Source organism: Clarias gariepinus, chromosome 21 (genome assembly GCF_024256425.1).
Source record: "Clarias gariepinus isolate MV-2021 ecotype Netherlands chromosome 21, CGAR_prim_01v2, whole genome shotgun sequence".
Taxonomy (NCBI): Eukaryota; Metazoa; Chordata; class Actinopteri; order Siluriformes; family Clariidae; genus Clarias; species Clarias gariepinus.
In genome coordinates, this window is record NC_071120.1 from 15354788 (window position 1) to 15371136 (window position 16349).

At 38.6% G+C, this 16349-nt stretch overlaps 1 protein-coding gene across 1 annotated transcript; it reads left to right on the forward strand.

The window, feature by feature from the left end:
* The first annotated feature begins 1751 nt into the window (after positions 1-1751).
* Positions 1752-13988, forward strand: thbs4a (thrombospondin 4a). Its single transcript, XM_053480681.1, has 21 exons — positions 1752-1959; positions 2544-2741; positions 2951-3198; positions 3330-3432; positions 3520-3599; positions 3758-3809; positions 3947-4110; positions 6112-6249; positions 6735-6812; positions 6911-7114; positions 7198-7302; positions 7387-7494; positions 7607-7766; positions 9432-9550; positions 9998-10050; positions 10138-10319; positions 10423-10650; positions 10834-11030; positions 11217-11389; positions 12844-12983; positions 13064-13988. The coding sequence occupies exons 1-21, from the start codon at positions 1824-1826 to the stop codon at positions 13144-13146; spliced, it is 2949 nt and encodes a 982-aa protein (XP_053336656.1). The 5' UTR covers positions 1752-1823; the 3' UTR covers positions 13147-13988.
* Positions 13989-16349: the final 2361 nt, after the last annotated feature.

Sequence of the window (16349 nt, forward strand, 5' to 3'; positions counted from 1 at the left end):
ATTTTATTTGTATAGCGCTTTTACCAATTAACATTGTCGCAAAGCAGCTTTACACAATCAAAATAATTATTTAAGTTTGTATGAGATGTGAACGTGCATGAATCAAAATGATAAGACTGTCCCTGATGAGCAAGCCGAGGACGACGGCGACAAGTGGCAAGGAAAAACTCCCTGAGATGGTAATAGGAAGAAACCTTGAGAGGAACCAGACTTAACAGGGAAGCCATCCTCATTTGGGTGAAATGAATAGCAGGGATTGAGCTGCATCATACTATGTGTTAGGAGGCTGGAAGTTCAGTATAACAGGAGATGTGTTCAAGTGAAAATTGAGTCCAGTTCATTATTGGAGGCTCAGGTAGACTGTAGGAAACTCCAGTCCTGAACTATCGAGCGACTAAAGTCACAAGTCCTCAGAGAACAGCTGTCTGCATCAGCTGAGGACTGGAGCATCTTCATGGAAAAGTTAAGTGTGTTAAGTTGTTGTTCACAGGTGTAATGTCTGGTACAAAAATTTACCTCTCATAAGTGATTTTTTCCACATACAGGCACACTTTAAAGGAAACATTTATCCCACCTTTAATTGTAGCTGTAATGGGAAGAGAGAGAGAGAGAGAGAGAGAGAGAGAGAGCTTTACTTCTTGAAATAATTACACATTTTTAGTGTGTTTGATAAAATTGGCACAAATTGCTATTTAGTAGCTCTTCGCATAGGATAAGCAAGCTACCTTGTGTGTAAATCCTCCTACCCTCCATGAGAGTAACAAGAGAGTAACATATTTATATTATACGAATGTTGATCAGATTTTGGTAACACATTGTAAAAAACGCTCATTAGTTTTAAGTCTGTCCTCGAATTTAATCTCATATCTGGGTCATCTCTACCCGCAGTCCTCGAGGACTCAGATTTCCAAGTTCACGTTGTTCTATTGTCTGCTTGTGCCTGTGGCCAGAAAGGTGCAATATGGCTTGTTTTTGCTAAAATAAAGGGGTATGTTTATAGGTGCTATACATACAAAAGAGAACCAGCTATACCAAATGGATGGTTACATACTGTACAACTAAACTAAGCAAAAATAGATTTCTGTGACAAGTGTGGCAAGTGACAAGTCTGCACGATAAGTTTTTAAAGATTTCAGAAATTATGTGAAGGTTGCATGCTTCCAGTAAATGTTAGCAAGAATCCAGTGGACATATTTTATGATCAAAATCTGGCTTTATTTTGATAAGAAGTCAAAAAACAATATGAACCAAAATGTGACTATGCAACCATGGGAAAAAAAAGATATTGTAATGATTATGCTGTATATTATAAGGCTATATAGAATTAAACTTAACTATAGGTACAGTATTTGAATTCTTTCTTAAGATTTGAAATAGAATACATAATCAGCATTTTAGATTAACTTTCAGATGATCCATACGTAACCAATATTAAGATTTATTCTAAAAGCGATATTAAAACTAATAAAAAACTAATTCATAATGTGCACATAGCAATTTAATAATAATAATAATAAAAAACATTACCAGATAATCATAAAGTACAATTCATACCCTAATCCTAATATATTACTGTTAAAATCCTTTTTTTCCAGGATGCAAGCTTTACTGTAAAATGGTTACATTCTGGGAAGAGAGCTGGAGAACTTATTGGAGGAGGTACTTGGTCACACCTTCCATGTTGAATGTCATCTGAAAAGCATAAATCTCCCAGGCACCTATCTGGTTCTCATTCAGCAGCTGGGCTGCAGTGATCCAAAGGGGAAAAAACACGGCTGTTTTGACTGCTACTCCACATATGCGGATGCTTCTGCAGGATCTGCATGAACAGGTCTAGAGACACAGCATTTCTTCTATTTCTTCTACGTGAATCATCAAAAATGGGCTTGTGGGCACGAGTATTGTTTAGTTTACATGTGGTTATGCAGCTAACCTATATGGTGACCTCCCAAGGAATTGGTAAGTGGAGAATTTTAACATTACTTCCAAGGCATTGTAAAATTTTGTGGTTGAGAATAACTGAAAGGGTATTGTAATGTTGTGCCCACTCTGTACCAGCCCTAATTTCTGTAACAGGCAATAAAACCAGCAGTATTACTAATGCAATGCTTTTTGAAACAGAGTCAATATGGGATATTTTATGGGACTAAAAATATGTGATCAATAATAGGACAATGTTCGGGAACCTGATCAAAGCCTAAATAATGGAAATCTAACTTAAGACATGATTACTGTCATATTAAATGTAAATGTAAACACGGGTAATCATCAGCCCAAGGAAAGTTGTATCATTCTGGAGCATTCATCTAAAATGAAACACATTTTAAAATTCAACATGTCTTATGAAAATATAAGAAAAAAACATCAGAAGATCAAAAGATCACATTACCTAAAATTTTTAAGTGAGTTTCCTATACATTATAAACAAAACTGTTTAGACTGCAGTAAGGGATGAAAATAGTGAATGTCCTGATGTACTGTAAGCATTGCTTTATGATTATCTCCTGGGGAAATGGAGATTAATCAGATCTTTGTGTTTGCAGTCTATGATCTCCTGGCATCACCAGATTGTTTGCCAGATCTCCTACAAGGAGGACTGAAGGATAAGAACGTGAATGACGTTTATATCCTGACAACCTTTCAGGTCCAGAATAAAGCGCCAATGCATATTTTTCGCATTTACAACCCTACAGACAACACTGACATTTTGGATTTCTCAGTATACGGGAAGCTCAACAAAGGTACTTTTGTTTTTTGTATAAGGACTTTTGGGTTTTCAAGAAAGAAAAATACTTAATTATACATAATTAATAGTTCATTGAGCCATATTGAGAGATAATGTTCTCAGATTAGAATTTGACTCTTAAAATACAGTAACAATTATTAAGCAGACCTTCTAGTAAGGTCACATGTCTGGACACATTCAGACCTCTCTTTGTCTCTGTCTCAGTGTCTCTGAGGTATCTGAAAATAAATGGAAAAATAGGTACAGCTAATTTCCTCAAAGTGCCCCTGGCTGACGGCCGGCCACACAACGTCCTGTTGCACTTCAGCGGGCTGATACATGGCACTCCTCGCATGCTTCTGTATGTGGACTGTAGGCTGGTGGAGATAGTGGAGGAATTGCCAGCTGCCTTGAAGACACTACCACCTGGTCCTAATCAAGTGGCACTAAAAACCATGCCCAGTACATCAGAGGTTTGAGTACAGAATAACACAGTGCCTTTCAAAACTTTAGCTTTAGGCACAAACACGATTATTGTGAACTTTAGATTTCCAACAAATGTTGTTTGTTCAACAGCTTACAAAGATCTGTGCTATTATTCCAGGACAGTGTGTTAGACCTTAAGCTAGTTTTGGGTGAATCGATAGAAAACGTTGTGGAGCTTCAAGACTGTTCTCACCTGCAGGGTGAATCGATACAATTATTGGGTGAGTGGCTTTTATGGTACTTTTAGTTTTTGATCTATTATTATAGCAAGGAAGAAAACCATTATTAATGGCCAATAATTTCAACAGGCCTCTCATCTAAGCCGGAGCCAGTCATATTTGACCTTGTGCAGATGATCCAAGAACTGAAAGGGAAAATGGACCAGCAGGTACCATGCTGTGTTTTTCAGAAGTATATAATAAAAAGACCTTGAATGTTAAAGTTCCACAAGTAGGATGATTGCATACTGTAGCTATTATTATTATTATTACTATGATTATTATTATTATTATTATCATTATACGGTACTATTATATATCTTAACAGATCCAGGAGACTGCAAATTTAAGAAAAATACTTATGGAATGTGTTCCATGTGGTAAGCTCCTCATTCAGGCCTTATATAAACACATGGTTAATTGCATTCACTTAAGCCTGCCGCATAAGCGTAATAATGAGGATAATGTCTTATGCAGACGGGCTAACTCATGTGTCCGGTTCATTTTTTTTTTTTAGATGGGCAAAACACAGGCAAGACTGATGAGGACTCCCACACCAAGTGTGCTCCAGGAGTGTGCTTTCAGCAGAGTATGTGTACGGAGACCGAGCAAGGTGTCAAGTGTGCACCGTGTCCTGAAGGCTATGTAGGAAATGGAGTCCACTGTGAAGATGTAGATGAGGTAAAACTTCCAAACATCAACATGTGCTAACATTGTAGACATCACGAGTCATATTAGCATGCTTTGGGGTGTCACCATTGAAGCAGCTTCTACCATAGCTTCATTAGCCTGTTGAAGGTATGTCCACAAGGGACAGCGTTTTTGTACGTAAGACTTAATGTGTTGGTTAGTATGAACTTTGGATGTTGGTGGACTTACTGTACACTAGGTGGAGTGTGTGAGGTAAGTTGGGGTAAGATGCCACGATGGGAAGGATGGCACAAGTGGGTAATCGCTAAATGGCGCCACCATTAGATTTGTTTACTCCCACAAAGTTGACTTGGTTAGGTAAGGGGTTGTTGCTAAAAACAGAGGTGGAAATTACAGGAAAAAATGTACTTTACAAGTTTGGCTTTTTACTAATGTGGCATGTTGTCCTACACTGTCAGGGAAGATGCCAGTTTTGGTCTCGTGCATTCAATGACTTCAACTAACATTTGTTGTACATTTAGCTGATGGATATTATGTGGTTATGTAAATAATTCCCCAGGCCTGTTACGCCTGTTTGTTTCCAACTTTTGAGTTGTTGAATTTTGCTTAAATTTCTTTATTATATATTTGTAGAAAGTGTGACATAACGTTCACTTGGCATTCCACATGAGTGGGAGGTTTTTACTCTTATCTTGGTGAGCATTTAGATTTGAAGTGTTTGTTATCACATAAGTCCATTTAATTCGTACTTAGTGATGGCCTAATAAGGGTTGCAGTAGTTCAATTAGCCTGCTTGTGATGAATCCATAAAACTGATTGAAGTTTACAGAAGACTTCAAGTAAAGTACTGTACACTGATGAGATCTCTTATCCGCAGTAAAACATATACATGGTGCAAATGTTTTAAAGAAGGCCGTGTATCCGTAAATGACGAGGTGGCTTGGAGCTCACTGCGGTCGTTCACCTGAACATTCAGCGAGTGGAACGCCTGATCCTTGAAAATCAACAGATAACTTTGATAACTTTCGCCATTTTGCAAAAGAGATGCATCTGTCTATGTGAACACGAACAACACTTACACTTTACAGGAATTCAGCTGGGAGTTATTATCGCATCCCCTGTACAGTCCTGACCCTGCTCCAAGCCATTTCCACATGTTTGGGCCAATAAAGGAGTTCCTTGGAGGCCAGCATTTTAGACATGAAGCAAGCAGAACGATGGTCTCCGAGCACTAGTTATACGCTGGGATAAGTGCATTAGTCTAGCAGGGGATTATATAGTGAAATAAAGTTAAGTTAAAGTTTTACACTCATAACTGCTCTGTTAATCTGCACAATCGGAACAAAAGTCCCAGTTTGACTTGAACACCAATCATAGTCAGCGTTGTCTATGCAGCTTAATCCTGTATAGTGGGTCGCGGAGGGCCTGGATCCTATCCCAGGACACCTCACCCCACATAGTTCAGGGTTTTATAATTTGTAACTATTTTATTACTATTACAAAAAAAAATACACTCAGCTTTACTTAAAAACTAATTAATTTATAAAAACTAGTCTAGGGCACACCTACTCATGTTCAAAAGTACATTTAGAGAAACAGATCATGCTAGCAGCATTGTTTTACGCTCCCCATTTGTCCACAAGTACATCAAATCAAATCTATCCTGCAAACAGATGTAGAGAGACACAACGTAGCCATAACACACCAGTTTTCTCTCGTAGAGGCGTAGGTGATGACTGTAATTGCTGTTCTTTCCATTACACACAGTTCTCGAGGTTTCTGCTTTAGAGGGGCAAACAAATCCTTCAATAAAAGCAGTATAACAGCACTTTATGTTTCACTCAGACACTCATTGTTCGAGTGGAACAATTCGACTTTAAACAAATTTTTATGACAGATTGAGGTAATCTCTCACCAAGAGCAAATCATTTCCAAACCCGGTCTTGTATGAATAAATCCTGGTATGGTGTTATAAAATAGGGATCCGGAGCGATATTTCTTTTCAGTGTCTTGTAATTTGTGTGTTCGTAGTGTCAGTTCAACCCATGTTTCCCTGGTGTACGGTGCGTTAACACAGTCCCAGGATTCCAGTGTGAGAGATGTCCTAGAGGGTACAGTGGGCCGGAGTTGCAGGGTGTGGGCATCGTCTACGCCCAGTTACGCAAGCAGGTAAGAAAAACGCTTTAGGATAGGCTTGATCCTCTAGGATAGTTTTTTTTTCTCAGTTGAAGCCTTTTGGATAAATGATAGACAACGTTTAAGATTATATGAGATTTATTTCATCATCTTAAATTACACGCCTAGATAAAATGGTTCTTGATCTATTTTTGGATGGAGAAAAGGAAACCCAGTGTTGAAGGTTTTTAAAACTCCTCCCATCAATCCAAAGATTAGGGTACTTTGGGTTTAAAGTGAACTTCTAGACAACAGACCTACAGTTTGGGATTTTTTAGCTTGTTTAAACCCCCATCTCCCTAGACTTCTTGCTTTAGAGGTTCTACCCTCAGTACTAATCCAGATCCCGGAATCCTGGTATCCTACAATTCCAATCCTTGGATTGGGAATTCCCTCATGTTCAACCATATTCAATCCAGTTCATTTGCTCAGTTAGCTTAAGCCATATATATTAAATTCCCAAAATGTCTGTGCACCAGGTCTGTAACGATATAGACGAGTGTCTAAGTGTGGACAACGGAGGCTGCGTTTCTAATTCCTACTGCCAAAATACAATGGTAAGATTTTTTACAAATATCCTCACTAATCAAGATTCCATCAATATTTTGCTTGCTTCCTGCAACCACTGTTAATAAATCGAACAAGCCACTTTCAGGGTTCATTCATCTGTGGAGACTGTAAGCCTGGTTTCACTGGAGATCAAATAAGAGGCTGCAAGTACAACCCTGAAAGCGAACTTGGTCCTACTGATCCTGTTGAGACTGCTGAACTCAACAGGCTGTGTGCGAACGGTGAGCGCAACCCATGCGACCTCAACGCTGAGTGCATCGTGGAGAGAGATGGAAGCATCAGCTGTGTGGTGAGATGTTCAGATAAATGCGAGGGTTGCGGTTTGGCATTGGGTTAGAGCAGACATGTTGTAATAGCTTCTTCCTCAATCAGTGCAACATCGGCTGGGCCGGTGATGGCTATGTGTGTGGAAGGGACACGGACATCGATGCTTACCCTGACAAAAAACTTCCATGCCAGGAAACATACTGCAAAAAGGTGACTCACGCTTGCCATTCAAGTGTTTATATGACCACATAGGCTTTTCATTAATTCTATGCAAATGATTGATCTTGCTTCCAGGACAACTGCATATTTGTACCCAATTCAGGCCAGGAAGACGCAGATGGTGATGGAAGAGGTGACGCCTGCGATGAAGATGCAGACGATGATGGCATCATCAACGAGAAGGTATACACCAGGGATCAACTCAAACAAATATGAGGTCATTTATATCTCATGACATTTATAATATGTGAAATAACATTCCCAAAATACATGTGTAATTGAAAAAAAAAAACAGGACAACTGCTGGTTGAAACCAAACACAGACCAGAAGAACAGCGATGGAGATGCTCATGGTGACGCATGTGACAACTGCTTAAAAGTAAATAACCCCGACCAGAGGGACACAGACCAGGATGGACTGGGAGACGATTGTGATGATGACATGGATGGTGATGGTAAGAAATCTGCACACATAATGTTTTAAAGATATCAGATAATAAGTGTTGCTGCTATCTGCTTTGAAGTTATAAGTTGTAATTATAGGTTTTGTTATTGCGTTTATACTGTATGTAGAGATACCGAGAATGTGTAAGGATCCAGATGGTCTGACCGAACATGACTGAAACCTCACTAGAACTGTAAAAAGTAAAATCATTTATAAATGATCACTAAGGGCATTTTTTCATAAATAGATTTGTTTATGTGGGAGGTGTTCGATTCAAACCGGGACTTATGATGAAAAACTGATGGACATTTACAGTACTGTGATGAGACTCTTATGGTCCTAAAATGACAAGGTGGCTTGGAGCCCACTTGTAGTCGTTCCTGTGAACATCCAGTGCGTGGAACACCTGATCTTTGGAAATCCACTAATAACTTGTCACCGACCTGCATAAGAGCTGCATCTGTCTATGGGAACTGTACATACAATCATAAACAAACCCACATATCTGGGATTTATTGCAATATTACTGTAGAGTCCTGATCTCACGCCAAGTCATTTCCACACATTTGGGCCAATAAAGGAGTTCCTGGGAGGCCAGGGTTTCAGATTTGAAGCAGGCATTTCGATCATGGCTCCAGGGTACTGAGAAAACATTCTGTACATTGTAGGATCCAAGCACTAGTGAAACGTTGGGATACTGTAAGTGCATTGGTGTAGCCGGGGATTATATAGAAATAAAGAAATAAAGAGAAATAAAGAGAGTTTTTACTGCCATAACTGTGTTATTCTGAACAATCAAAAGTCCTGGCTGGACTTAAAGACCTTGTGAATATGGAGGTATTTGTGGCATCTTTCAGTGGAATTGGAATTAAGCCTTCTACCGTTTTCATTTTTACTTTTAAAAGAGAGATATAGAACAGAGAAACAGCTCCATTCCAGGATAGCCTGTAGTTTCCAGAACTATGCAGAGTTTACTATTTTCAAGTCAGTGTTTGAAGGTTTTACAGACTTCTACTGAAACACACACCTCCCTTTCATTTTTCCCTTTTTAAATTTGTTTTCTTTCAGACACACGAAATGGTGTTTTTTTAAATATTGTCTTTCTTTCAGCCTGCTTTTGTACAGATCTGCATTTTAAGAAGAAAAAAAAAATCAGTGCCCTAGTAAATTTCAGAGCACCAATTAGAAACACCGTTTTTCACAGGGGCTCATTATTAGGTATGACTTGCCCTGGAGGGATTTTCTCCTTGGCGACCCCTTTGAAGCACCATATTGATAAAGCTCCTCTAAAGCACAGTAATGCCTTGCAGTCTGACATTTATAGGCTGTTCATAAATAACATGACTCCAGACACTTGACTCGATCTTTCACATGCTGGTCATGTCTCTGTGGGCAAAACCACATTTCCAGCATGAAGCCTAGCCAGGAGCTAATGATCAGTGGAAAGTATTTTGGAAAGAGTTGAACGGAAACACTGCCACCTTTTGACACATGTCTTGAAATATGCAACGCATACACAAAGGCATTATTGTCTTGTGTACAGCAAAATTCTTGAAGGCATTTGCACCATCAAAGTATATAGAAAATGTATTTCTTGTATTCATGTGGGTTTAGGGGTTTATTTAATGATGTAAATGCCAGTTAATCATCATTTCCATTTTGTTCTGACGATCAGGAGTGAAAAACATTTTGGATAACTGCCAGAGAGTTCCCAACCGTGACCAGCTGGACAGTGATAATGATGGTGTAGGAGATGTTTGTGACAGCTGTCCTGATGTGCCCAACCCCAACCAGGTATAATACAACTAGGTTCCATGGATGCTTAAGCAGAAAGAGTGATTTTTATTTGTGCAGTTTTAAAGGATTCCAGGTCAAATGTTTAGCTTTCGAAGAAAAATCAAGAGGAGAACCAGTCCCACCAATTTAGCTGCAACAGTCATCTGTAGTGATTGAATTTACCTAATTTTTCATGGCACTTTAATTATCAGACATTCACAATGGTTAAGATGTACATTTAGTGTGCAGATTGCGAGAAAGCAACCCACCTCTTCAATAAATCCAAAAGTACAACATGTGTTGAAAAGATGTTCCATAAAAGCATCAGAGTCTTGATTGATATGATTACAGCAATACTTTTCAGATCAAGTCAAGAATGAAGTATAACTGATTATTTATTTATTATGGGAACTATGGTTAAAAAAAAAAGTAATAGCTACTGGCTGTGGTTGCTTTGTCTTTTAGTCAGACATTGACGATGACCTTGTAGGAGACACTTGTGATACCAACACTGACAGGTAAATGCGATTATGTTTCATCTTGAATCCACATTTGTCTATTTATCTTATCACCCATCATTTCTAATGTTTAATGCGATGTCACAGTGATGGAGACGGACACCAGAACACCAAAGATAACTGCCCTACAGTCATCAACAGCTCTCAGTTGGACACGGACAAGGATGGGCTTGGGGACGAATGTGATGATGATGATGATAATGACGGCATCCCTGATAAACAAGACAACTGCAGATTGGTGCCCAATGTAGACCAAGCAGATAAAGACAGTACATACCTAACAATATGGTTTATATATGTATATGATTATGTATACCCTACAGTGTGCATTTTGTCCTAATAGATAATTCTATTTTCCTGTACGCTGACTAGATGACAATGTGGGCGACGCCTGTACTGGAGACTTTGACCAGGACCGGGTGATTGACAGAATTGACCCCTGTCCTGAGAATGCAGAGATCACGCTGACAGACTTCAGGGCGTATCAGACAGTGGTGCTGGACCCCGAGGGCGAGGCTCAGATTGACCCTAACTGGGTTGTCCTTAATCAGGGCATGGAGATCGTTCAGACGATGAACAGCGATCCAGGACTCGCAGTGGGTAGGTCTGGATGACATTATTCATAATAACACAGGAGCAATGTAAAGCACCGGGATTCATTCTATTACACAGAATGGAACAGGGTGCATATCTTAAATCAATGCCAGTGGATCTGCGACTTGGGCCAAAGTTTAGTCATAATGTCAATGAAATGCTTCAGGTGGTTCACGATGCTCCTCTCAGGTTACACGGCGTTCAGTGGCGTGGATTTCGAGGGAACCTTCCATGTGAACACGGTGACTGATGATGACTACGCCGGGTTCATCTTTGGCTACCAGGACTCTTCCAGTTTCTACGTGGTTATGTGGAAGCAGACAGAGCAGACCTACTGGCAGGCTGTGCCATTCAGAGCTGTAGCTGAACCTGGCATCCAGCTCAAGGTTTCAGTCATCACTGTTACTTCTATTAACTTTCAATACAGAATGTCAATATTAATCATTAGTGGGTTTCTGTAGTCTCTGTGATTATCATTCTGGACTCAATGTGCAGAAACCAGTTATTGACATGATTTTTTAAAAAAAAACTGGCAATAGTTTAGCTTAGCGTGTCATCTTTTCTTCCCCGAGGCTGTGAAATCCAAGACAGGGCCTGGCGAGTTTCTGAGGAATTCTCTGTGGCACACGGGGAACACCGAGCATCAAGTGCGGCTTCTGTGGAAAGATCCTCGCAATGTGGGCTGGAAGGACAAGGTTTCATACCGCTGGAACCTGCAGCATCGGCCTCAGGTCGGATACATCAGGTGAGACAGCTCAGCCGTTAAGTAAAGGTTCTTTTCTATTAAAGAAGAACTATTGTGTCTACTTGCCTATCGATATTTGCCAGTCAGAATCAGAAATCTCCCCCTCATAAACCAGCATTCATGTGTTTTGGCCCGAGCAGCACATGTGCATCTGCTTTGGAAAAGACGATGAATTCCAAAAACGCTAATGTGTTGCCAAAATGCAAATATGTGAAAGTTAAAAATGCCTTTTCCCCATGGATGTCTGGTTGTGATTTTCGATGGAAAGGCTAAGACTAAATGTTTGTCTATAGCTTGCCAGTGAAATAACAAGCGACGTACAAATCAAACATCAGGACTTTTTCTTTGTTCAGAATAACAGAACTCAGTTATAAGAGGGAAAAAAAACGACCTTTATTTCTCTATATTTCTATATAGAGATATTTCTCTCGGTAAGCTGGAGCCATGATTGGACTGCCTGCTTCATTTCATCATCACTGCTGAAACACTGGCCTCCCAGGAACTTCTTTAATGGAAACTGTTTGATCACCCAAGGCAGAACCTCATACATACTGCCCACTGCACCACTTGCACAGTACAAGAACTCAGTCGGCTGGGAGTTATTGCCAACATCCCCTGTATAGTCCTGACCTTGCTTTACATGTTTGTGCAATTAAGGGAGTTCCTGGGAGGTCAGCATTTCCAACATGAATCAGGTAGTCCGATCATGGCTCGAGCATCCTGAGCATCCTTTCTACCTTGACAGTATGCAAGTGAAACACTGGGAAAAAGAGCATCGCTCTGCTATGTAGACATACTCCGCTACTATATACATTTCCTTAACTACGTTTCTGCATTTCCTGACCACATTGGTTTGTAGTATTTAAAGCAGGAATTTCACCACCTGCTGACTATTATGTGTAATTGCTTGACTTGCATTTCCTTTGAGACACGCCTAATAATGTAACAGGTGTTTGAAATCAGTAGCAGAGCTTGCTGCAGACAGTAATAAAAACAATACGTTCACAGTCTGGAAGGAAGGAAAGAAGGAGGGAAAGAGTGGAAGACGGAGAGAGATTTACTATGAAAAAGGTTACTATGGGCTAATACAAGCCCTGTACTTTTGATTATTTGAAGATGAGTACTTTTGTACTTTTACTCAGGCAGACATGTAAATGGAGGCCTTCTACTTTTACTTGAGTACTGGTTGCACTTCTAGTGGAATCTCTATTTTCGGTCAAGTCCAGGAATTGTGTACTTTGTCTACCACCAATCATAAATTAAGTTAGGGCTATAAAGTAAAATCAGCCTCAACTTTAACACTCTTTATACCTTTTTATGTATTTTTTAAATGGCCTTCGGTTGTGGTGATGATGCACTTGTGTCCTTAACACATTTGCCAAATGAAATCTCATTGGAAACTGAACTACATAGTAAAACCGTTATCTACCATATCTTCGATCTTGCTTGGAAAGGGTCCGGTTTTATGAAAGCGCCAGTCTGGTGGCAGACTCCGGCGTGGTCATTGACACAAGCATGAGGGGTGGGCGTCTTGGTGTATTCTGCTTCTCCCAGGAAAACATCATCTGGTCTAATCTGAAGTATCGCTGCAATGGTAAGTGGACAGCTCTTGATTTCATCACCTCAGAATTCCCAAAGGAATACTTTTTTTAAAAATACATGTTACATTTACAGACACAATCCCTGAAGACTACCAGGATTACATTGCACAGGACTCCACCAGGAAAGAGGATACTCAGGATAATACTACACAGTAATGTGAGAGGACGCATTGCCTGAAAAAAGTCCTCACACAGCTAATAATTTGGGGGGTTATTTAAGGGTATTATATTAACCAATCCCACTTGCTTTGTAAAAAAAATTTGCGTAAAGTCTGTCTTTATGTAGTCCACTAAATGAGCGAGCAGAATCACTGCTTTTTGCTTGGCTCACATGTTGGACATATTTTCAGTGTTATATGGAAAACATTCAGCAAGCCTGAAAGTAACTAACGATGACTTTGGGACCTAAACTGCATTCTCCACTCTTGTACACAACTTTCCTACTAGTTTGACTGTGAATAATGATGCTGAGTAAGTCGTAATGCTTTACTGAATGATCTGCCAGGGTTGTATAAGATTTAAGTAGTTAGATATAAGAAAGTTTGTAGAAGTTTTTGGACTGTTTTTTTTTTAATAGTAACCTGTATATGAATGGGATCAAATTTTGTTGCTGCAAACAAAATTATTTTCCCCCCTTTGAATATGGATGTGTATTATGGGATAGGTCTTAAATTAGGAAAATGTGGTTGTTTGATTTTTCTAGGACTGGGCAGCTGTAAAAATGTCACATGTCATGGAATATTTTTCTGGCTTTTTCTACACCAGCTCACTGTCAAGATGTACCAAAAAATGCAATTAAAAGCAAATCTCTCTTTCCACGGAAAATGAACACAACATTTATTTCTGGAATGTCTCATGTATATTTTTTATTTAAAGATCAAACAAATAACCTGAAAAGAACAGGCTTTCTTCTGCACAGTTAAGTTTGGGTCCTTTATAATTATTTAAAAAATATTTAACAGGTAAGAAAACATGATCAAATTCTTTTTTTGTTTTGTAAACATATGTAAATTTTTCTTGGAAAAAGTCATGGCATGCAAAATTAGCAGAAACAGGAATATAAAGAGTTACAGCTTTGTAAATAGTGTGAACATGTATAGTGGTCAGATACCTTCATACAGAGACAGACTTCATTTATAGCATATTCTGTTTAATTTCAACTAGACACAATGTGACTATATAGAGCACCGAATAATTCACAGATATACATGTAGAAAGAGAATAACACAAAAAACGTGCGCAAAAACTTGTTAGTCAAGGATCAGGAATGTAATGGAGGTACATTTTTAACACTTGTAATATCTTTAGGGTTTAAACCTATAATATGCTCTTAGTTTAAAGAGCTGCTCTCTAAGTGGTCATGGCACTGATGCAGCAGTTCTTCAAAAGTGCTTCAACTACTGCAAAGAGTATCAAACAAGCAAAGCATATACAGTTCTATATTTCTTTAACTTACATTTGATCTTATAGGCTTATTCGTTTAAACCTACATAGAAGATAATATTAAATACAGTGTTTATGTAGTTTTTAGGTCAGAAAAGGTAGAAGTTTGAGCTGTATTGACTGTTGCATTGTGTTTAAGGCGAACAGCATAAAATCTTCACAAGTTTTTATTTTCTTTTGATTGTTGGAGGCAATGCCAATGTTTAAATCCGAACCAATATGCTGAATATGTATAGATAAAAATAAGCGAAATATTATAATTTCAAAAAAAGTAAATAAAAAAAACACACAACATTTAAAAGAAATCCAGTTCAGTATTTTGTTTCACATGTTTCTCTCCCCAATGACAAACACATCATAAACAAATATTTCAGCTTCCCTATTTAAATAATTTCTCACCAATTACAAATGACCAAAAGTGACAAAACTCACAAATTTGGATCGTTTAACTTAAAACTAACTTTACATGGCAGTGTAACGTTAACTGTAATGTAAAATGTGACTTATTTACACTGAGATGACACCATGCAAGTCTTGAGCATGAGTACGGCTCTAATAAATTCAAATAATTTAGAGCATCCAAGGCACATTTGGATGTAATAATAAAAATATATATAGCAATAATAATAATAATAAAATAATAAAGCAACGGAATTACCTCGGTTACCACCAAGCTGACTGTACCTGTTGGAACCTTTTGTTTGTTTGTTTTTTGTTTAATGTACAGAGCATTTTTCCCCGATTTTAGCAAACAAAAAGAGATTTAAAGAAAAAAAATCTAATGTGCAGACCTACCTGCTCGAGTCTGTGTACAGTGTACTTCAAAACTGTGGCAATGGAGTAGCTATGTGTAAAGCTTGTAAAAGTCACTTAACTAGTGACATAATTTTCTTTGCCGAACGAGAACAAGTGAAACAATCAGGTAATTATAATCAGGTAATTCTTTCCTGATTGCTATCACATTTTCCACTACACAGCAATTTTGACCTGCAAAAATTATACAGGATGGAAAATGTGATACAAATCAGGAAATAATTACCCGAGGTGCTAGATACCTTCCAACATGATTGTGAAATTTGTCTAAAACTTGTCTGCTACAAGCTGCTTTATCTTCGGGTTCATAGTTATTACTTAAAGTGATAAATATTAAATGTCTTTAAAACTGGACTATTTTAGAAATTGTAAAGGTGTTGCAAAGACTTGTTAGCAGGAACTGCTCAACACTGTGCTATGGATTTGGGTCTATGCTTTGGTTTGATCCTCTAAGGAAGGACAAACGTCTCTCTTTAAAAGAGGGGAAAGCTGTAGGTGCACAATGTATAGACACGTTCATAGAGCGGGTCTGAATACCCACAGCACAGCACGCACATCGTCATGCATGATCTGAGAGAGAGCATGACCTCTGTACACATTGGATGAGGGAAATTCCTGCAGTGAGTGTTAACGCAGATGTGTGCTGAGCATGTGAGAGGCGCTCTGGTCTAGCTGACAACTAAAGATGTCAATTTGGTACTTTTCGGAATCGAGAGAGAAGAGGACAAATTTCTTCAAACAAGGATTAGTATAATTTAATGATATCATCGTTGCTTACTTAGTGCATCATACCAGCTTGAAAGCCAGTTTATATTTCAAGTCAGATAAGTAGATTTCGTTAAGTCTGATACTGAAATCTGAAACTAAATACATATTTAACCTTCGGCTGTTTCTCACTAGTCTTAGGAGAGCTTAAGACTAAAATGATATTTACTTTATATTATAGCCTTTCAGTTTTAATACAGAGGGGGATTGTAAATCTGGCACCTTCACACATGCATGTAATTTAAATCTAAATCTTTGCCATCGTTTTGATGCAAAACTGCTGTCTAGACGAATTATAACTCAGACAGAGCAGAATTGTCAAAAAACTCAGCATCAGA

What these genes read in the sequence shown, in the direction of transcription:
- thbs4a (XM_053480681.1), top strand. Translation starts at nt 1,824, where the DNA reads ATGAACAGGTCTAGAGACACAGCATTTCTTCTATTTCTTCTACGTGAA. An exon ending in TATGGAATGTGTTCCATGTG is followed by an intron (nt 3,810 to 3,946) that starts GTAAGCTCCTCA and finishes TTTTTTTTTTAG; the next exon opens with ATGGGCAAAACACAGGCAAG. An exon ending in ATGTGCCCAACCCCAACCAG is followed by an intron (nt 9,551 to 9,997) that starts GTATAATACAAC and finishes TTTGTCTTTTAG; the next exon opens with TCAGACATTGACGATGACCT.